General features: G+C 44.9%; 1 protein-coding gene across 1 annotated transcript in view; it reads right to left on the bottom strand.

Moving 5' to 3' along the window:
• Positions 1–19,832, bottom strand: part of SYNPO2 (synaptopodin 2) — a 613,295-nt gene extending 593,463 nt beyond the window's left edge. The window contains exon 1 of the mRNA XM_069230164.1: positions 19,571–19,832. Within this exon, the coding sequence (XP_069086265.1) occupies positions 19,571–19,675 (105 nt within the window). The 5' untranslated portion in view covers positions 19,676–19,832. The remainder of the gene's footprint in view (positions 1–19,570) is intronic.
• Between the last annotated feature and the right edge of the window lie 311 nt (positions 19,833–20,143).

The following is a 20,143-nucleotide window of genomic DNA, read 5'->3' as shown; positions in this document are numbered from 1 at the left end:
GACCCTGAGATTGGAATTATATGTAATTTTGAAAACACCAGGGAATCAAATAAGAAATTGTTTTATGATGCCAAAACGAGGTCTAGAATATTCACCTAAAATAATACTGCATCCGTTGCATTCTCTACATCATGATATGTGCGTAATTAGCTCCATCTATAACTTACCTTGCAATCTACCGGCTACGCCCGTGTAGTGAATGTGGTATTATTGCCTTATGATATAATGCGTGTGATATAGCGGGGGTATACCATAAAGAAACACAAGTGGAAATTAGATACCAGAGTTAGTGAACTTGTTAAATTACAGAAAATATTTAACTGAGCAAAGCATGCTTCATATCCAAGCAACATTTTTAATTGACTGTGTTGTCTAAAAGTTCCAACAAAAGTATTTGCTTGGGGTGCCCTCTTTAGCTGGAATAACACTGTATTACACTAAACAAAATGCCAACTACTAGGTTGCAATTATTCACACGAAGACAAACCAGAACACCAAATCATGAAAATCATCGCAGAAATACATCCTGCAACCAGAGATCACTAGAAAATAATAAACAACCAAACGACAATCAACCTCACAGGGCATGAAAAGTTTGCCAGAAAATACAATGGACAAGCGTGCCCAACAACATTCACACAATCCAAATGGCAAAATGGCAGCGCAACCAACCGAGGGTGAATCAGCTCAAACAATGTGTACATGTGTATAACATGTGAAGGAGACTTTAATAGCGTAATGTATTGGTTAAGACCAAAAATGATAGGGGCCACCTTATGATGACAACCACACAACCAACCCAATAGAGAGGGTTGTTGGCTGATCACAGGCACTGTATTGCCAGAGGCACAGAGTAAACTGATGGACTCTGAGCCCTGCCATACAAGCTTGTGGCATCAGCGGACACAGACCTGTGCAATCTACATGACATGATGAGAGGCCGAGTATGGTTAAGTGAACCCTGCGGGGGAGTGTCATGCATTGGCTAGACATACTGTTATGTGTGGTGCACTACATGAGCTGGGCACCATTTATGACCGACAGAAGTCCTAAGAAAGAGCTTTCAGAAAGAAGGTGCATCACATGATGATGCAACACCCAGTGGCGTATGCACTGCTAGGATACTGGAAGGATTGCTGTTACACGGGCATCCTGTTGTGCCACTGGATCGCAACATGCATGATCGCTGCTCACCAGAAAGACATCACGTAATCAGGCCAGCATCAATGCCCTGTTCTGCCCACTTTGAATGGCTGTGGTTCCACCAGCACCCAGTCTGTTTTACTAATCCAAGAAGATGGCCTGTCTGTGGTTGGCCAGGTGGGCCCATGGGTGCATTGCTTTGTGCCCTGTCTGATGGCTGTCTGTGGGTGGCCAGGTGGGCCCATGGGTGCATTGCATTGTACCCTGTCTGATGGCTGTCTGTGGGTGGCCAGGTAGGCCCATGGGTGCATTGCATTGTACCCTGTCTGATGGCTGTCTGTGGGTGGCCAGGTGGGCCCATGGGTGCATTGCTTTGTGCCCTGTCTGATGGCTGTCTGTGGGTGGCCAGGTGGGCCCGTGGGTGCATTGCTTTGTGCCCTATCTGATGGCTGTCTGTAGTTGGCCAGGTGGATGGTTGAACTTACAGATCACTGTTAGGCGTGTTATAAGCTTCATGCACTTTCTTTTATTAATGCCTGAATTGCTTGGGGTGGAGGCACTGTAAGGGCCTCTGTGAGTCACTTCATAAATGCTGGAAAGCTTATAGGAGGAGAGAAAGATTATAGTTTGTTGGCACATTTGTGCATATGTTTTGCTGAAAGCTGTTGTATGAATATGTCACTTCATTTGTTATTAAGGCAGGTAGAATAAGGTGCAATGGTGTATTTCTCTATTGGTTTGACAGCTATGAATTCTTTTGTACACCCATCTTCCATGAGTAGGGGGCAGGACCTTCATTCCACACCTTTGCTAGCTGTAGGTGGGGCTAAAGTTTTACTATTACTGATTGGTGTCGCTGTACAATGACACTACCATTCATTTGCCCAGTCCTAGGCCATGTACCACTGACATACATTGTGAATGAAAAGTTTGAGGGTACTTTGATGGGACATACACCCGTCGCCATGAATATATTGTTCTCATAGCAATAAAAGTGACAGATCTTAAGCATGCAAATTCTTCATACATGGGGCTGCCCAGCTGCACGCTACACTGACTCCTACGTACCAAACAAAAAAGGTGGGCATATATTTTGAGCAAAAGAACGACCGCGCACTATACCAGTGGTACCCAAATTGCACTGGTGATTAGCCAACTGGAAGTTTCTATTCTGATGCCTCTGCTTAGCGTGCACTCAGGGACATGGTTCTGGCCTTCCTGGTAGACAACTTGTCAAGTAATGGTGGGGAAGGCTCAGAGATCTAGTAGGTAGCAGTCGTCGACTTGTTGCCCTAAGATATTCCATGGTTCAATCAGAGAGTGGTACATTGTCAGCTCAAAGTGTGCATTGTTGGAAGAAGCTCAGAGATGCCATCCGATCAAGGAAAGTTAAACCACCAAAACTGCTGAAGACAGACCTCCTCAGTTAAAGTTATTGTCTGTTTACCTATGAGAACAGAATCATTCAGATCTTATCCAAACCAGTTCTAATGTTATGGTGTACACACTGTCAAGCCTGCAGTTATTAGAGCACTTTCATCCAAAGCACTGCACGTTTGGGGAACAATACTTTTAATAAATAACTGCAATGAAACATTAAGGTGTACTACAAAGGTTGATGAATGATGCACAAAGTAGTATTTCATTTTAAAGAAGGCAACGAGGGAGATGGCCACACCTGATTGGGTAAATAATTCCATAGAGTAGGGAGCGAGGATGCGAAAAGTGAGAAGCTGCACAAAGTAGGTGAGGAACAAACACAAAACAAGGGTACGTCGAGCAAAGGCATCTGGGAAAGGTACAGAGGGAGGCAGGAACACTGATCAGAACACAGATAGGAAGGAAGGAGCAAGGAACAGGATATCGAGAAACATATATCAAAGAAACTGACACTGATATAGAGAAATAAGTAGCCATCAAAAGTGTTGTAACGAGCATGTGGGATATAGGGGCACGTGTGTTCTGGGCGGATTAAAAAGGAGCATGTAAAACACCGTAAAATTATAAACCATGACATACAAAAGACAAAACAAATGTTAATTTTAAATCTTAGTCTGGGAAGAGTTAAAAATGAAATTTTAGTTTCGAGCGGAAGTAAAAGTTAAGTTAATATGAAGGAAGAATATTGAAGTTTGGAAGAAATACGAGCAGAGACATGGAAGTAAAAGAATGCCAGTGTTTTAGGGAGAAGTGTTAGAAAGTTGTGAGACATCCAAGACTCAGTCACAGAAAGTCAGGCAGAAATCTGAGCATGAAGTGAGGCAGCAACGGGAGGAAAGGAGAGGGTACTGCAAACTGTATCTTCTGAGCATGAACTGAGGCAGAACAGGAAAGAAAGGAAAGAGTTGTGGAAACTTTGTCGTGATATAGCATAAAACGGTGCAAGAACAGGGACCATGGTGGAAACAGTGTAAGGAGAGCTCATATACACACACATGCCTACAGACTGCCTTGGTCACATAGGGCCACATTTACAAGAAAGTGGCACATCATTTGTGATGCACCACTTTTCTTGCGTCACCTAACGCCACCATGGTAGCACAATATTTGCAATGCGGCGCACCATGGCGCATGTTAGGGGCAATAGCGTAGTTTTTTTATGCTATTGAAACGTTATACTAGATTAGCATCAAAAAATTACGCTAATCCATCATAGTGTTAAAAGGCCCATTGAATTCAATGGGAGACTCATTTTCACACCTGCTTTAAGCGGGCATTAAAAATAACACTAGAAATGGTGCAATGGAATCTTGTAGATTCCACTGCGCCATTTTTAGTGACCCTCTAATGAGGGAACAACCCCTTTGCATACATTATGCATATATTATGCAAGATGTAGCGCAAAGGGTTTACAAAGTGGCGCAAACCTAGTTTGCGCCACCATGTAGATATGTCGTTATGGTAGTGGCCAGTTAGCGTCACATTTGTGGCAAAAATGTTGCCGCAAATGTGGCGCTAAGGGGCGCAAGGGCCTTGGAAATCTGGCCCATAGTCTTCTAACCATACAACAGCTCTTAACATCCTTCGAGGAACAACGCTCCCATTCTGGAGCTTCAATAGCAATTCAAGAGTTTGTCTTAAAGCCTGGTTATGCCTTTTGTTCCTTGTATGGTATATCTGCCATATGTACATGCTCACAGCATTTAATGCACAGTCTTTTCAAACATAAAAAACAAGATGGATGAAACATGGTCACTAAACAGCACTTGTTGAATTCCACCAATACCCCTCCCTTGCAGTCTCAATCCTGCCTTTGAAACTAAAAGTAACGGCGCAGGTATGCGGCCGACGTATGCTTTATCCGTAAGCGGAATGTTGTAAAGGGCTGGAAAGCATTTTATAATGAGATAGCAAATATACCCATCAGGCGCTCCTAAGCCCTCTTTGGGCTTCTCTCTACCACGCTGAAAAACTATAGATGTTTGAACCACCAGCACACACGTTTTTTCTGTCCAGTATATGACTACAGTGTTTTTAAAGAGATTTTGAAGGAATCATGATAGCCAAGATCTTATGTGCATATTTAGTATCTTGTACCACATCCACACTCACTACCATCTTTCTCACACACACAAACACCCACACTCACACACACACACCAAGCAACGGGCTACTGATCTAAAAGATATTCAAGCAATTTAGTAGAGTCCTTCGGAAACACCAAGAACATTCACCCTACAACTCATGAAAGTTGGCACATTTACCTAACATATGAACATGCTCATTCAGATGATTGATAAACCATCTTCACCGGCTGAATAATGGTCCAAGTCGGTGATAGAAACCTCAGAAATGTTTGGCAAGCTACCTCTGGACTAGCTGGGAAGCACATCCTTGTGCGCTATACAGATGACTTTAACATAATTTTGCATGTGGATTCCAAGGAGAAGATCAAGCGAGAGGTGAGTAGGAAGCTTTATCCAGGATGAATGAAGAAACAGCACACAACGCCCCTTCAGTGGCCTCTAACGCATTTGAGTCTGGAAGGTCCCTCAAAAGATGCTGTGACATAATAACAAAGTAAAGGAGAAGCTCCTTAACCACAATAAAAGAATGATGCTGAACATCAATGGAAGTCAAATAAACATTAAAGAAATGCAAATAAATATTGGCCCCTAGCACATAGCAGAACACATAGAAATCTAGATGGGTCGCTGTCAGCAATCCGCTCTTTTCCCCTGAAGGGATCCAAGTGAGAACAGACAGATGACTATAGCAAAGCTCAAGTTGTCTTGTAATGTCGCTTGAAACCCAAGAGAACAAGCTTCTTTTCTCACTGCTCGGTCATCACAGCAGTGAATAGACAGGTTTCGAAACCCATGTACATCATAATGGCTTCCTACATAGACATACAGAACATATTGTTCATTGATCTTTAAGTTTGGATTCGAGGAGACACGACCTTAAATCTGCCAATTATTCCTTCTTTTCTGTCTCAAAACTTCTGCTATGATACTCATATCATAGCTGTCTATTCAGGTATGGGGAGATGTGAATTCCAGGTTTTGGGAATGCTGATAATGTGTTACCAGCACTTAGTTTTTGTACTGTATTCTAACATAACACAACATCAGTCATGCCTCCTGCCTAGTGCACTCCTCAGCAGCTTTCGGATGTGTTGGTGATTATGCAGTATCAAGATTTTCCAAAACCCTCAACACATCAAACACAGAATACTACTTTTTAACATTAAAAACATAACACCTGAAAGGGGCCCGTAAAAAATAAATTGTGTCGCCCCATTGTAAAAATACATCAAGTGTAAGGCATTTAATGATCTAGCAGGACTTCACCAGGCATGCCAAGGCCTGATTGGCCATTTTTCCCATCCGGCGTGTCCCCCAGGGACCTGGAGCCATCAGAGGCCCGTCTTTTAAGTCTTTTAAGTCGACCACCACTATCTCTGTCTCCAGCTCCCAGCGTATATGGCTGAGAGAGACAGGGAAACTCTAGAGGAAAGGAGTGGCGCTGGTTTGAATATTTTTGCCCAACTGCTTCTGGTTCCCAGTCCAGGCCAGTTGCCGCTAATATTTAACAAGACGGCCAACCTCCCAAAGCATTCTGGTACTTGTGAGGTTCATCTTCTCAAAATGTCAAAGTGACAGGGAATTTCTCACCAATGGCTCCTAACTAACAGCAGCGCTTTTATGTTTGAAATCGGATAAAGATCAACAGAAAACAAACATGCACTAACAACAAGCTTGTTAAAGAAAAAAAACACCCAACACATCATGCTTATTCTCTAAACGCGGTTTAAAGAATACCAAATTCCACACGCAGTTTAAAAACGTGGAAAGCCTGCGGGAATTTACGAAAAGGAAAACAAACTAAAAATGTTCCTTTCAGATTTCGGGGGGAATATGTCAAATTGTTATTTTTTTGTAAAACAGACCGGTTCAGTTTTAAGTGGGAATGTTATAGGAGTTTAACATGACTTATTGTGACGTCACTGTATGTGACGTCCTTTTTATTTAAATATGAGAATTAGCTCCCTACATTATTTGTCCTAGTACTTGTGCCCTGATGGTTAGTGAAGGTACCTATGGTAGGCAGATGTGTTGTAAATGCCCTTAGTGTGACTGCACTTTAAAAATAAAACGTTTATGTGTGTTTTTACAGAGTACATGCTGCTTTTGACTACGTCGGCTCGGAATTCGATGCTAGGGGCGTAGGAGACCATAAATATCTGGGGGGGACAGGGACAGCCTTGGGGACTTTCAATCAACCCTATACAAATCGCTTGTTGTTTACGAACTGCAGGCTCCGATAAATATACACAATCATATATATTGGAAGTGAAATAGGGAGAAAGGCAGGCATGTTTTCACAGTCTGAAAGTATATTTTAATGTTATTTACATTTACAAAGTAATTAGCTCAAATGTGAAAATAACATGTTGACTAACCTTGCATCTTCATGCACCAAGCAAATCAAGGTAAGAGGGTAAAGAGGAAGAACATACCCTTTGCACCCCACACCCATCATGCCCTTCACCTCATGCCAATTGGAACCGCACTGGAGAGATCAAAAGCGATTAGGTACAATAGTTGTAAACTGTGCTCGGAAACCATAGTTCTAATAACACTTCTACTCCTGTGTGTGATCTTGGGAAGCTCAGCTCCACATCAGTCATAACTAGGAGCATTTCAACTGAAGAAGCTCTTGGAGCTACAGGCTATAAACATGGATTCTCTAATCTCTGTATAAACTGTAGTCACTAATTTCTTTAGAAACGGCTGTTTGTGATGCACCAAGTCACAGCGTGTAAAGAAAAGCCATTCACTGATTATAAAGAAAAGACATCAGAAAATGACTATGATAGGGTTATTACAGTAGAGTTCTGACATTACAATGCCTTCTGCCAGAGCTCGCAGCCAAGGTAAAAGGCAGATCAGGTCACAGAGCATAATTAATACAGCAGTTTAAAGCAAAAAATGGAATGTTGCTTTTCTTTCTTCTGCTCTACTTTAATAGCTTGGAATGACAGAAGCTATGCACTAAGGTTTTAAGTGGTTTGTGGGAAAGTTGGTAGTGTGACCATGTATTATATGGGATAAAATACCCACTGTGTACATAAGGATATTGCAAGTCACCTTAAAGTTCATACCTTATAAACAAGCATTGGCAAAGCCAATAGGTCTCGCCTATGCAAGTTCTATTGCCTTTGCCAATGTGTTTTAGCCATGCTGTACACTAGTGAGACTACTATTCAGCATGGCTCAAAATTAATGGCATAAAGGAGAATGATGTGTCATCGGATGTGGCGTAGTATCATGGAGTAAGTAGAGTATCCTAGAATGGAGCAGTAAACTTAACTTTAAAGGAACAGGGGTCCCTTGAAAAAAATGCAACACCACTCCCATAAACAATGATATTAAAGTAGTATGCAAATGGAATGTTTTATGCATTTATTCAATCAAAATATAAAAGATCAAATGTAGTGGGAAAACATCAACAGGGGAAATAGAGAAAGACTGGTATTCAAGCATTACACAAGTTATCTGGATGACCCAATGTCGCCAATTACAAGAAAAATTTAAAAAGTAACCTATATAGTACAGTGGTTTGGAGAAGGCTGGCCTGGTTTGTAGTGGGTACCTATGGTACTTACACCTTATACCACGTCCAGTTATCCCTTATTAGTGAAATGTAGGCAGTGTCTAGACGCCAGGCTCTCTAGTGGTGGCTGTAGCCAAGGCTTATCTAGGAGACATGCAAAGCTCATGCAATACCACTGAAGTCACACAATACTCACACACATGCAAGGAAAATACTCAGTGTTACAAAAATAAAGGTACTTTATTTTAGTGACACATATGCCAAAAATACCATAGAGACTATACTCCCTTAGGAGGTAAGTAATACACCAATTATATACACTAGTATGCAGCAATAGCAATAAAAACAGTTAGAAAACAGTGCAATTAGTGAAAATCACAATGGTTAGAAATGGGCCTAGGGGAAACACAAACTATGTACTAAGAAAGTGGAATGCGAATGTCAGTTTCCCACCTAGGCAAGTGTGGTGTGTAGAGGGGCGCTGGGAGTACTAGAAAACACCAAAGGTAAGTAACAGAACCCACCTCAGAGCCCAGGAAAGCAGGAGTAAATCACAGTAACTTTCCTAGAACACACAAGAACACGAGAAAGAAGAAAATGCAAGAACCAGAAGATACTTCAAGACACAAAGGGTGGATTCCTGGACCTAAAGACCTGTGGAAGAATGGGACTAAGTCCAAGAAGCACAGAAGAGTCCAGGGAGGACAGGAGCCCCCGCTAACCCGAATCAAGGTGCAAAAGAAGAACCACTGGTGAAGAACAACAGTCAGTACTGCACCCAAGAAGATGGATGCGGGTTCGTGGTTGGTGCAGATGATGTCCCACACCAGATCAATGATTGCAGTCTGGTTTGCATCGCTGGATTCCACCAACAAGCCTTGGCACAGGCAAAGCTCATGGTTAGCGGAAAATGGCACTGCCCAGGACCAGGAGGGACCTGGTGGACTCTACCCAGGAGGAGGAGTCAGAAGGGGCTCTCAGCAATTCAGAGAGCCCACAGAATACCAGCCAGCGCACACAGGAGTCCCCCAGCACGGGGACAAAGGATTTGCAAAAGGAGGCCCACGCAGCACAAAAACAAAGGATTCCACGCCGCCAGAGAACCACTCAGGAAGCTGTGCATCTCAGGAAGGAGTGCTGGGGGCCGGAGCTACATTGTGCACAAAGAATTTCATAGAAGGATGCCACACGCATTGGCAACTGAAAAACACGTGGTGCATGGGGTACTGTCTTGCGTGAGAAGGCAAGCTCTTACCTCCACCAAAGTTGGACAGTAGGACGTCAGGACCATCAGGACCACTGCAGTCTACCACCCGTGATGCAGGATCCATGCAACTCGTCAGGAGAGGGGACCTATGCAGATGGTCATCGTTGCAGAGAGGTGCCTGCTGAAGCAGGGGAGTGACTCCTTCACTCCAAGGGAGATTCGTTCAGTCTTCTGGTGCAGACTGAAGACAGGCTGTCCTCTGAGGATGCACGACCGGGAAACAGCTGCAGTTGCTGGCAGGAGCTACAATATTGCAGAAGTCGTCTTTGCTTCGTTGTTGCAGTTTGTGGAGTTCCTGGAGGGTCCAGATGCAGTTTCTTCGGTGAGAAGGTTAAGTAAAGGATGCAGAGGATTCCTGCTGGAGTCTTGCAATCTGAATCTGAAGAACCTCCCAAAGGAGAGACCCTAAATAGCCCTGAAAGGGGGATTGGTCAGCTAAATAGGTAAGCACCTATCAGGGGACGGCTCTGACACCACCTGCTGGCACTGGCCACTCAGATGCTCCCAGAGTTTGCTGCCAACTTGGAATCCAAGATGGCAAAATCCAGGGACCCTCTGGAGGAGCTCTGAGCACCACACCTGGGGTGGTGATGGACAGGTGAGTGGTCACTCCTCTTTTCTTTGTCCAGTTTCTTGCCAGAGCAGGGACTGGGGGTATCTGAACCGGTGTAGACTGGATTATGTAAGGAGGGCACCAAGTGTGCCCTTCAAAGCATTTCCAGTGGCCTGGGGAAGGAAGCTACCCCTTCCAAACCTATTTCAAAAGGGAGAGGGTGTAACATCCCTCCCACAAAGGAAATCCTTTTTTCTGCCTTCCTGGGCTTGAGCTTCTCAAGCAACAGGAGGGCAGAAACCTGTCTGAGAGGTGGCAGCAGCTGGGGCTGCCTGGAAAACCTCAGAAGGCTGGAACGGCAATACTGGGGGTCCTCTAAGGAGCCCCCAGAGTGCATGAAATCATACAACCAATGCTTGCAAAAGCCTTGGGGTATGATTCCAACATGTTTGATACCAAACATACCTATGTTCGGAGTTACCATTATGTAGCTGGGAATAGGGAGTGACCTATTTCCAGTACACTTGTAAAATGGCATCCCCGCACTCCTGAAGTCTGGGAAAATGGTCCTGAAGGTTGTGGGGGCACCTCTGCTAGTGCAGGGGTGCCCTCGCACACAGGTACTCTGCACCCTGCCCTCAGGGCTGGAGGGCCTGCTATAGGGGTGACTTATAAGTGACCTGGTGCAGTTTAACTGGCAGTGAAAGGGTGCAGGCACCTTTTCACGCAGGCTGCAATGGCAGTCCTGCAGAAGCCTTTGCATGGGCTCCCTATGGGTGGCAAAATAAATGCTGCAGCCTATAGGGATCTCCTGGAACCCCAATGCTCTGGGTACCCAAGTACCATATAATAGGGACTTATAAGGGGACACCAGTATGCCAATCTTGGGTGAAATACTGGGTTACCAGTATGCAACAACCATAATTTAAGGGAGAGAGCATAACTACTGGGGTCTTGATTAGCAGGATCCCAGTAGACCCACTCAAACACACTGGAAAACAGACCAAATGTGGGGGTAACCAAGCTAGAAAGAGGCTACTTTCCTACAAGGTTAGCATCCACAATAATGATTTACAAGCTTTTATACACCCACTATTACATGAATGACTCAAATAGTGAATCAAGAAGTCATTAGCTCATAGTACCTATGCTTATGCCAACTTATGTACAATATCACAAATTCAGGTCAAGGTACTTTGGCCGACGATATTTCGATCCCCTAGACAAGTATCAGGATCATCCTAAGCCTTCGCTAAGCTTGAGTTAAAGGGGGTTACAGAGTGCTTGTAACCAAAACGGCGAAGATAAATCTGACTCACGTCTCATATGAGTGAGAAGGCAATCAATGGAGATCTGAATCTCTAATCAAGCGCCAATGCCATAAAGTAGTAGTAGAGTGGAGTAGTGTCACAGTGTAATAGAGTGGAGTGGCAGAGTGTCGTAGAGTGGAAAGGCATAAATAAGAGTGAACTGGAGTAGAGTGAAGTAAAGTAACGTGAACTTGCATAGAGAAAGTTGGGTAGAGTGCTGTTGAGCATAGTACATTGTTGTATAGTGGAGTGGCATAGAGGGTTGTGCAGTGGTGTTGAGTAGAGTATCATAGATTGAAGTGGCATAGAGTGGTGTGGAGTGGTATAGAGTGGAGTAAAGTGGAATGGAGTGGCGTATAGGGAGTTGTGTAGGGAGTTACAGAGTGGAGAAAGTGTTAGAGTTTAATGGAATAGAGTGTCAGAGTCTAGTATCGTGGAGTATAATGGCAGAGTGAAGTGTCATAGAGTGGAGTTGGGTGGTCTAGAGTGAAGTGGCAGAGTACAGTGGTGCAAAGTAGATTGGTGTAGAGTGTGGTGGTATAGAGTGCGTTGGTTTTGAGTAAAGTGGTGTAGAGTGCATTGACGAAGACTGCACTGGTTTAGCGTAAAGTGCAGTAGCGTAGAGTGGTGAAGAGTAGATGGGAGCAGAGTGGAGTGGCACAGCATAGATTGCAGTGGTTCAGAGTGATGTGTCATAGAGTGATGCGGTGCATGGTAGAGTGGAGTGGTGCAAGGTAGAGTAGACTGGTGTAGAGTGCAGTGGTGGAGTGCAGTGATGCAGAGTAGAGTGGCATAGAGTGTAGTGGCATATAGTACATTGGTGTAGAGTGCAATAGAGTGGCATATAGTTGAGCGGTGCAGAGTAGAGTGCCGTGGTGCAGAGTAGAGAGGAGTATAGTTCAGTGGCAGAGTGCAGTGTTGCAGAGCAGAGTGTCATAAAGGGCACTGGTGTAGAGTAGAGTGGCATAGAATGCATTGGTGTAGAGTGCAGTGATGTAGAGTGATGCAGAGTAGAGAAGAGTGGCTTAGAGTACAGTGGTGCAGAGTAGAATAGAGCTGCATAGAGTGCCGTGGCATAGAGTAGATTGCTGAAGAGTACAGTATAGTGGTGAAGAGTAGATTGTTGCAGAGTGGAGCATAGTGATGTAGAGTGCAGTAGCATAGATCGGTGCAGAGCAGATTGGAGTGGTGCAGGGTACATTGGAGTGGTGCAGGGTAGATTAGGCTGGCATAGCATAGAGTGGAGTTGCGTAGATTGCAGTGGCATAGAGATGATTTCAAAGTAGAGTGAAGTGCCTACATTGGAGTGGTGTAGAGTAGAGTAGATTAGAGTGCTGTGGTGCAGAAAAGAGTGCAGTGGACAGAGTACAGTGGCATTGAATGCAGTGGTGTAGAGTGGCGTGGAGTTCAGTGGCAGAGTGCAATGTTGCAGACTAGAGGGTCGCAGAGTACAGTGGTGTATGGTAGAGTGGCATAGAGTGCAGTCGCCTAGAGTGCTGTGGCGCAGAGTACAGTGGCATTGAAAGCAGTGGAATAGAGTGTTATGGAGCAGAGTAGATTGGCATAGAGTGCAGTGGCATAGAGTGCATTGGTTTTGAGTAAAGTGGTGAAGAGTGCACTGGCAGAGTGCAGGGGTGTAGTGTACAATGGTTAGAGTAGAATAGCATAGATTGCAGTGGCATAGTGTAGAGTGCTGCAGAGTAGAGTGATGTAGAGTGGAGTGGTACAGCATAGATTGCAGTGGCGTAGTGTAGAGTGCTGCAGAGGAGAGTGGTGTAGAGTAGAGTGGTACAGCATAGATTGCAGTGGCGTAGAGTAGCACAGAGTGGAGAAAAGTGGTGTAGGGTGCAGTGGCAAAGGGTAGATTGTTTCAGAGTACAGTAAAGAAAACATAGAAAAAAGATAATATACTTCAATATGCTGAAGTATGTAATGATAACAACAACATAAATAATAATGCTAGGCATAACGGCCCAAAATAAAATATGGCTTCTCCCTGTTAGCCAAGCCCTTCATTACCTAGATAACAAAACATTAAACATAAATCTTAGAAAAATATACCCTTCTAATAGCTAAATTGTTTTGTGAAAAGGTAAAATCTGGGCTCAATCTCGACTTCACTGTTTCACCAACTGGTGTGATCTTAGTCAAATACAAATATTGTGTTTCACAGAGTCTCCTTTCTAGCCTGCAGGCACCAGGCTGAGTGGGACTCTGTTTCCTCTTTAGATCTTCCTCATTGTCCTGCAGCTCCTCTTAAAGGCCCCCTGCAGTTCTCCTCTTCGAGGCGGCAGCAGGTGATGCAGATAGTAATCATCCAAAACTCTTCTCCTCCTCGTGCCCTTTGTTCTTATGAGCACCCTTAATGCCCACAGCTGTAAACAGGACAAACAAAAGGGCAGAGGGCTCAGGGGGGCTCCTGACTCACCTTCATACTGTTACCATCAGATTGGAGGATGGTCGGTACAGGGCTGTTATAAGTAGCACTTTTGTGCGCTAATGGCCCTCTGAATAATATATGTAAAAGGGGAAATTATTTTGTCCCCTTGTACCCCCCACCTTCGTCCCCCGTGTCCCCCACCCTCCAAAATCTGGGGGGGATACATCCCCAGCGTCCCCCACACTTCCTACGCCCATGATTGTAGAGACCCTCTGCGGGTGACCTCGGTTCTGGCTCCGCGCTACATCTGAAGGGCAGAGGGCCCACGTGGCAGATAGCGCCGCATATCTTTCTATGAGTCATCTGCTCGGCTCAGAGTTATGTGCAAAGCAGGACATTAAGTGTTGTTTACAGAACGTGTGCATCTTGTTGAACGCATGCTCCAGTTTAACAGCACAGAAGGAGGCGCCCCTGCCCCCCAAACCCCTACCCTCGCGAGCAGTAGCCACTGAGGAACTGCCTGCGTGTTCCCTGCATTGAAATTCTCTGTAAGGGACTTCGCCTTGCTCCCCAAAAATGATTAACATGATTTGACTTTAGCCCACTAACTAGCTCGGTGGGTTAGACGCGCACTGCAAGAATCTGTGTTTACAGGTCGCATGCTTAATGTTTGATGAGCAATGCCTCAAATGTTTCTCCGGGGCTTTAAGTGGGCCGGGTCCGCCCGGGTCTCAGACCCGGTCGAAACTAGCCACATTCAGGCCCTATATTCACGTACTTAACTGCAACGGCAAAATGCGAAGGAATACTGAACAATGATTGTAAAACAATATTAAGGTAAGGCATGTCAGTGATTTGGTTCCTAGTCATATTTCACGTTTTATCTAATTTTGCGTTCCCTTGGTGTTAGCTGGGGATCCTGTGTTTCTCTGTTTTTTCTCATGTTACATATTACTCTTGTTTAGTGGTACTTTTGGCTCCAGATGTTTATTACTGGCCACGATTGAGCGCTCTGGGGTAGAGGATGAAGGTAGCACAAGTTTCTCAGGGTGCTTGTCAGCCAAAGATGTTCAGAAAACATGCGCATCCAAGCCTTGGCCTCTTTACAGAGCGCGCCGAGCAACGGTCATGTATTATACCTGTAATCGTAATTTTGTGCACGTGTGTGTGTAGGAGGTACACAGGTGTCAAAATACTGACAAGGCGAAAAAAACAAAATACAGTGCGTACAAGTGAGTAGGCGAGCTGTGTGTTTGGGTGTGGTGCAGTGAAGGAGATGCGAAGATGTACATTCAGGGGGGAGTAACAGAGAGTACTGATGAGAAAAGAGATGAGGTATAAGATTAGCAGATGGATGAGATGTGGAGAGAACAAGGGTGATCATGTCTCACAGAGTGACTATAGGAGTGATTGAGACATCCCAGAGACTACTATCCCTTCCATATGCCTCAACAATGTAAAATTTACACTCACAATTTCAGAATTTAAGCACTTTCAATATTAATTATTCGCAACAAATCCCTTCTTGTTACTCAATTAGCCTAGATAGCTAACAATCATTGATAAATCCAATAGTTCTGGATGGTTTTAAATGTCTGTCAAATGTAGAGTTATATAGCTGCATGCAATAACAGAAAGCTCAGGGAGGAACCAAATTACCTGTCCTGAGGTACACTATGGGAGTCGTAGAAATATAGGTTACCTGCTGGAGCCCTTAATTACATGGACGCCGCCGACCCTTTTAACGACCCCCTTCTCCCTCCCCCGCCATACACACACACTATTTCATGCCACTTAAAGCCGTGCTTTACCCAATTGGCATTTATAACATGAGTACCATCGTCTTACACAGTCGTAAAAAGTACCAACGTCAACTTAGACAATAGTAAACAGTACCAAGGGCAATTCAGTTTGTTGTGTGATCTGTGAAAGACAGAAACACCCCGTATTCCCGAGCCTGCCAGTAAGAGGTGACCATTACTTCAGCCTTTCTTCACCTCATCGCCTCCAGAAGATGCAGTGTGTCAACTCCGAGATCAGGTCCATGTTCCTCCTGGCACCCTCCGAGATACATCCTCCCCGTCTGTCATGTGTACTCAGGGCAGCTACTGAGAGCCGGATCCGGTTGTAGTCCTGACGTAAACTTACATACGAGGGGCATTTGTATAGCTCTTTACTATGGGTAAGTCTCGTGCTCTTTCGGAGTCTGGAAGTCTTTCATAAGTCTGGAATTCTAGTTGATATTGCACAATCATTAGTTAAAGCGAAAAACGACCATAAGGACCGTTAGACCGTACTGTGAGTTTTCCCTGAGTGCCTTCAAAGTGCCCTCCCCCAAAAACACAACCTCTATCTTGAAGAGCTCGTGTGCCCCCTGCACTCTAGGGTCACTGCCAGCCGCAGAGAGCACCATATCCACTCCACGGACTCTGATGTGCACACTTTCTTGTAATGCCAAATTATTGCCTCCATCACACACCTTTCTCCCAAACAATGCGTTAGCGCAAGCAAAATTGGGAGTAGGGGGGGCTCTGATTCGACATAATTCACAAAACTGTAAATGTAAAAAATAAAAATAAAACTGCCACGCTCAAAGGTGAGATAAAATAGGTTTTGCGTTTTTTTTATAAATATCTGTGAAATAGTTTTTCACTTCGCTAAAAACATCCTTAAAATTGACTTTTTGAGAAAAAAATAATAATTTTGCAATTTCATGGAGCGTCATAATTATGACCATTTCCGCAGGCGAAATTAAGACTGGGAACGCCACCAAGTTCTGGTTTACTGCTCGACGTAATACCTGGACTAAAATATGATCAGAGAATATGTAAATTCAAGTAAACAGACTACCCAGGCCAACCAACCATCCATCCAGCAGCCCGAACAAAGTAGCATCCACATCTCGGTGAAGGGAGCTCGTGTCCCCCCGACGCCCCTCGGGTGCTGCAAGGGCCAGCGCTCCCTGCACGCTGCCGGCGTGTTTCACTAGGTGGCAGCATTCCGCCACCTCGAGGCCGTTTTTGTGCCTTTTTGTTCAACACCACATTTACATCAGAGACAGTCGATGTTTTGTACAAGGAATACAATGACGCAGTATTGTTAAATAGAGCGCCCTGTGCGGAAGAACGAGCAAACCTTGATGGTGGGACCCTGCATACGTGTTTTTATTCTGTTTAACGTGCGCAGGCGCGGGGTTCACGAGGGCCTGTAAATAATAGGTGGCAGACACCGCACGAAAACTCTGCATGTGTGAAAGACGGTATAATCCTGATGCCCCCAGCAGTAGTGTAGTAAGGATGCTATGGGCCCAGGTGCAGGAAACGAACATGACCCCTATGACTGCTTTTGGGGTAGTGAAATACAGCAATTATCAAGATTAAATGGGCCCCTCAGGGCTCTAGGTCTCGGCGCACTGCACCTGCTACACCAGTAGTGGCTACGCCTCTGGCCCTCACCCCTACGCAGCACATACTATAAATGGTGGGCCTCATACTGTGATTTTACAAATAAATCAAAACTTCTAACCTGAAAAAAATAATTTCAAAAGAGGATAGTAATAATTTCTCAAATTAACACGTTATTGTTATTATTATTGTTAATTGAATAATAATAATAACAACAATAATAATATTTATTATTAATGTCACTATTATTATTATTGTTATTATTGTTATTATTATAGCTATGATAGTACACCAAAACCTGTAATAACAGTACAGAGCATGTCTCTAGCGTTTTTTATATCTGTTTAGCTATGACATCGCTACTCAACTGCAATAAGAAGATGGCGTCGCTTCTCAGGTGAAGTACGTTCTAACATCTGGCTGCATCATCACAACTCAGGCTCCCACGGCTAGCGAGCAGTACGAAAAGCAGGTCCCTGAGCAGAAGTACCACTGCCGCTTAATGAATGGTATTCTCAGCTCTACATCTGGACTTTTTCCCCTCGATTTGGTCATTAGATCGTGGGGAATTATTTTATTCCAGCAGTTCCAATTATTGCTCAGGAATATTTCATATTAAGAAACAATAGGCATATTACAAGGAAGGAGGGCTGTCTCTCCTATGGCAACACCTTCTGAACTACATTCACTTTTGAAAGTGACTTACAGTAAACGTCGAATACATTTTGAAACCAATTGGAAGCTATGTAATATCTTGTTTATTTTCACAGTACAAACCTCAACTCGTTTTCTACACATCTGCACCGTAGGTATCTCTTTCATAAAAAAGGGCAGGAGGCTGAGACATGGAAAGACTGGGGGAAATGTTGTACTTTCACGATACATGATAAGGAATAAAATACCCTTGCCTATATGTTATAGAATACTGTAAGTCACTTTGGCGTGCCATCACTTTAAATGTAACTCGAACTTCAACTTTGTTCCTGTACATGGTCTCAGAACTCACCAGCGGCTTGCAATATCCGGATGTAGAGTATGGAATACTTCGTACTGTTTGTTATTGTTTCTATAGTCGTACAATTACAACTTTAATCACAATAAATGCTGAAAATTCCGGATGACCCTTTATAAATGGTTTCTACTAAATACCACTGTTGCATCTTGGTTTCTGCACATTCGAATAAAACATCAACAAACCAGGGATATTCGAGGGATCTATAACGAGTACATCCCATCATACACCTACAACTTCCCTCAAGATGCAAAGGCAGTGGATGCCTGGTTGTTTCTCCATCACACTTCCATACAAGCCTAACAGTGCACGCAGTAAAAACATTAACACTCTTCCCCTCGGTTTACTACCAGCCATACTGATAACAGTTATTTAGTTTCCACCACGAGCTGAATGCCCGTTAAGAGCCTGAATGCTAGGTGATATTTGCGAAGATCGTGAAAAATTCTCTGTTTGGATATAAAACTAACGTTTGCGCCCAATAAAAGGCACGAACGAGTATCCCTTACAATGGAGCCTCACCACAGTCCCGAAACCTTTCCACCATTTCTAGGAGCTTTTCTGTTGGACATGTGCACTAGTAACAACATATTCAAGATAAAATATTGTAGATGTTAGAGGCCATTGGCTAAGCAGGATCTCCCCTCATAGTTGGCGAGGAATTGGTGAAAAAGGCCGACATGGGCGTGCGAGGACGAGCTGTGTGTTCCGACTTGTTTCAATATATATTATTCGTGAAACCGATTAAAAGCTGTGACACATGTAGGCGAGACAGACTGTAGATTAATGTGGTGACCGGGAGATAACTCCAATAGTAGTTTAGCAAGGGTACCACGAGGCCCAATGCAAGCAAGGCCCTCACAGTCCTGGGCCCGGTGCCACTGTACCTGCTGCAAAGAGAGCTACGATCTCGCAGAACGATCTGGTCCCCACGCAAGAGTGATGTACGCAGTGCTGCGCACGTCATTTGCTCGGCCAGTGACAGCCCTGCCCAGCTCCTGAAAGCCGCACATCCTATGTGCAATCACTGAGGTGACAACCTCTGGGCGCAGGTTCGTTCCTCGAGAAGTGAGACCACACAGATATCCCTTGATAGCTGCGGGACCCCTGTACGCGAAACCCCCAGGCTACAGAGAGAGAGAGAGAAAGAGAGAGATGCTAATGCCGCCAATTGCAGCGACACACAGCTTGTTGCACAGACATGCCGGGAATAGCAGAACATTGCATTTTCAGAATAAACAGTTGCAGCAAATGACAAAAAAAAACTAATTTCGCAAGTCAGTGTCCAAACAACTGTGCTTGGAAGCGAATGTAGAAACTTAACGAGGTGTGACTTTTTTCTGGTAGTGCCAAGAAGCACAGACTCATTGGTGACAATCCGCTCCCTGGCTATCTCTTCATTTCAAACTGTGCACCACTCCTCCCTCTGCACATCACCCTACCTGTGAGACCGTCAACGGCAGGTTTTGCTCCAGGCCACCGTCCAGCCGGAAGCCCCAGGGCGAGCCCCCGCTCAGGGCGATGCTGATATAATCCCCGGTGCCCATTGTGGGGTGGAGTGATGCAGCCGCGACGTGCCGGGGAGGCGAGGAGTTCCTGAAAGTTAGCTGTGCGCGGTTATCTGCGCCGCCGTCCGCGAGCTCCGCTGCAGTACCGGAGCCAGTGACCACTGCCAGTGGTGGGGGCTCCAGTGAGAACCTTCCCAGGAATGGCAGAGCTCCCGCGGATCCAGGGTGCAGCCCACAGCTCCGACAGGCTGTGCTGCAAAACCCACCTCCTGAGAAAGTCAAACAAGAGAGCCGAGCGCACACCCACCCGCCGGCAGGGAGAAGCGAGGCGTGCGACTGCTCGGTGTAAACACAAGAGACCGGCCCCTGACAGTCGAACCGAAACATCTGCCCGGAGAGGTGTAGGCTTCCCGGCCAAGCCTGTCTTTAACTAATCCTGCCCTTTTATCATTGGGGGTTTAATGGGAGAATGTTCTCAAACAGTGAACACGCACCAGGTGGGTTCAG

Source organism: Pleurodeles waltl, chromosome 1_1 (assembly GCF_031143425.1).
Source record: "Pleurodeles waltl isolate 20211129_DDA chromosome 1_1, aPleWal1.hap1.20221129, whole genome shotgun sequence".
Taxonomy (NCBI): Eukaryota; Metazoa; Chordata; class Amphibia; order Caudata; family Salamandridae; genus Pleurodeles; species Pleurodeles waltl.
This window is presented reverse-complemented; position numbering and strand designations above follow the sequence as displayed.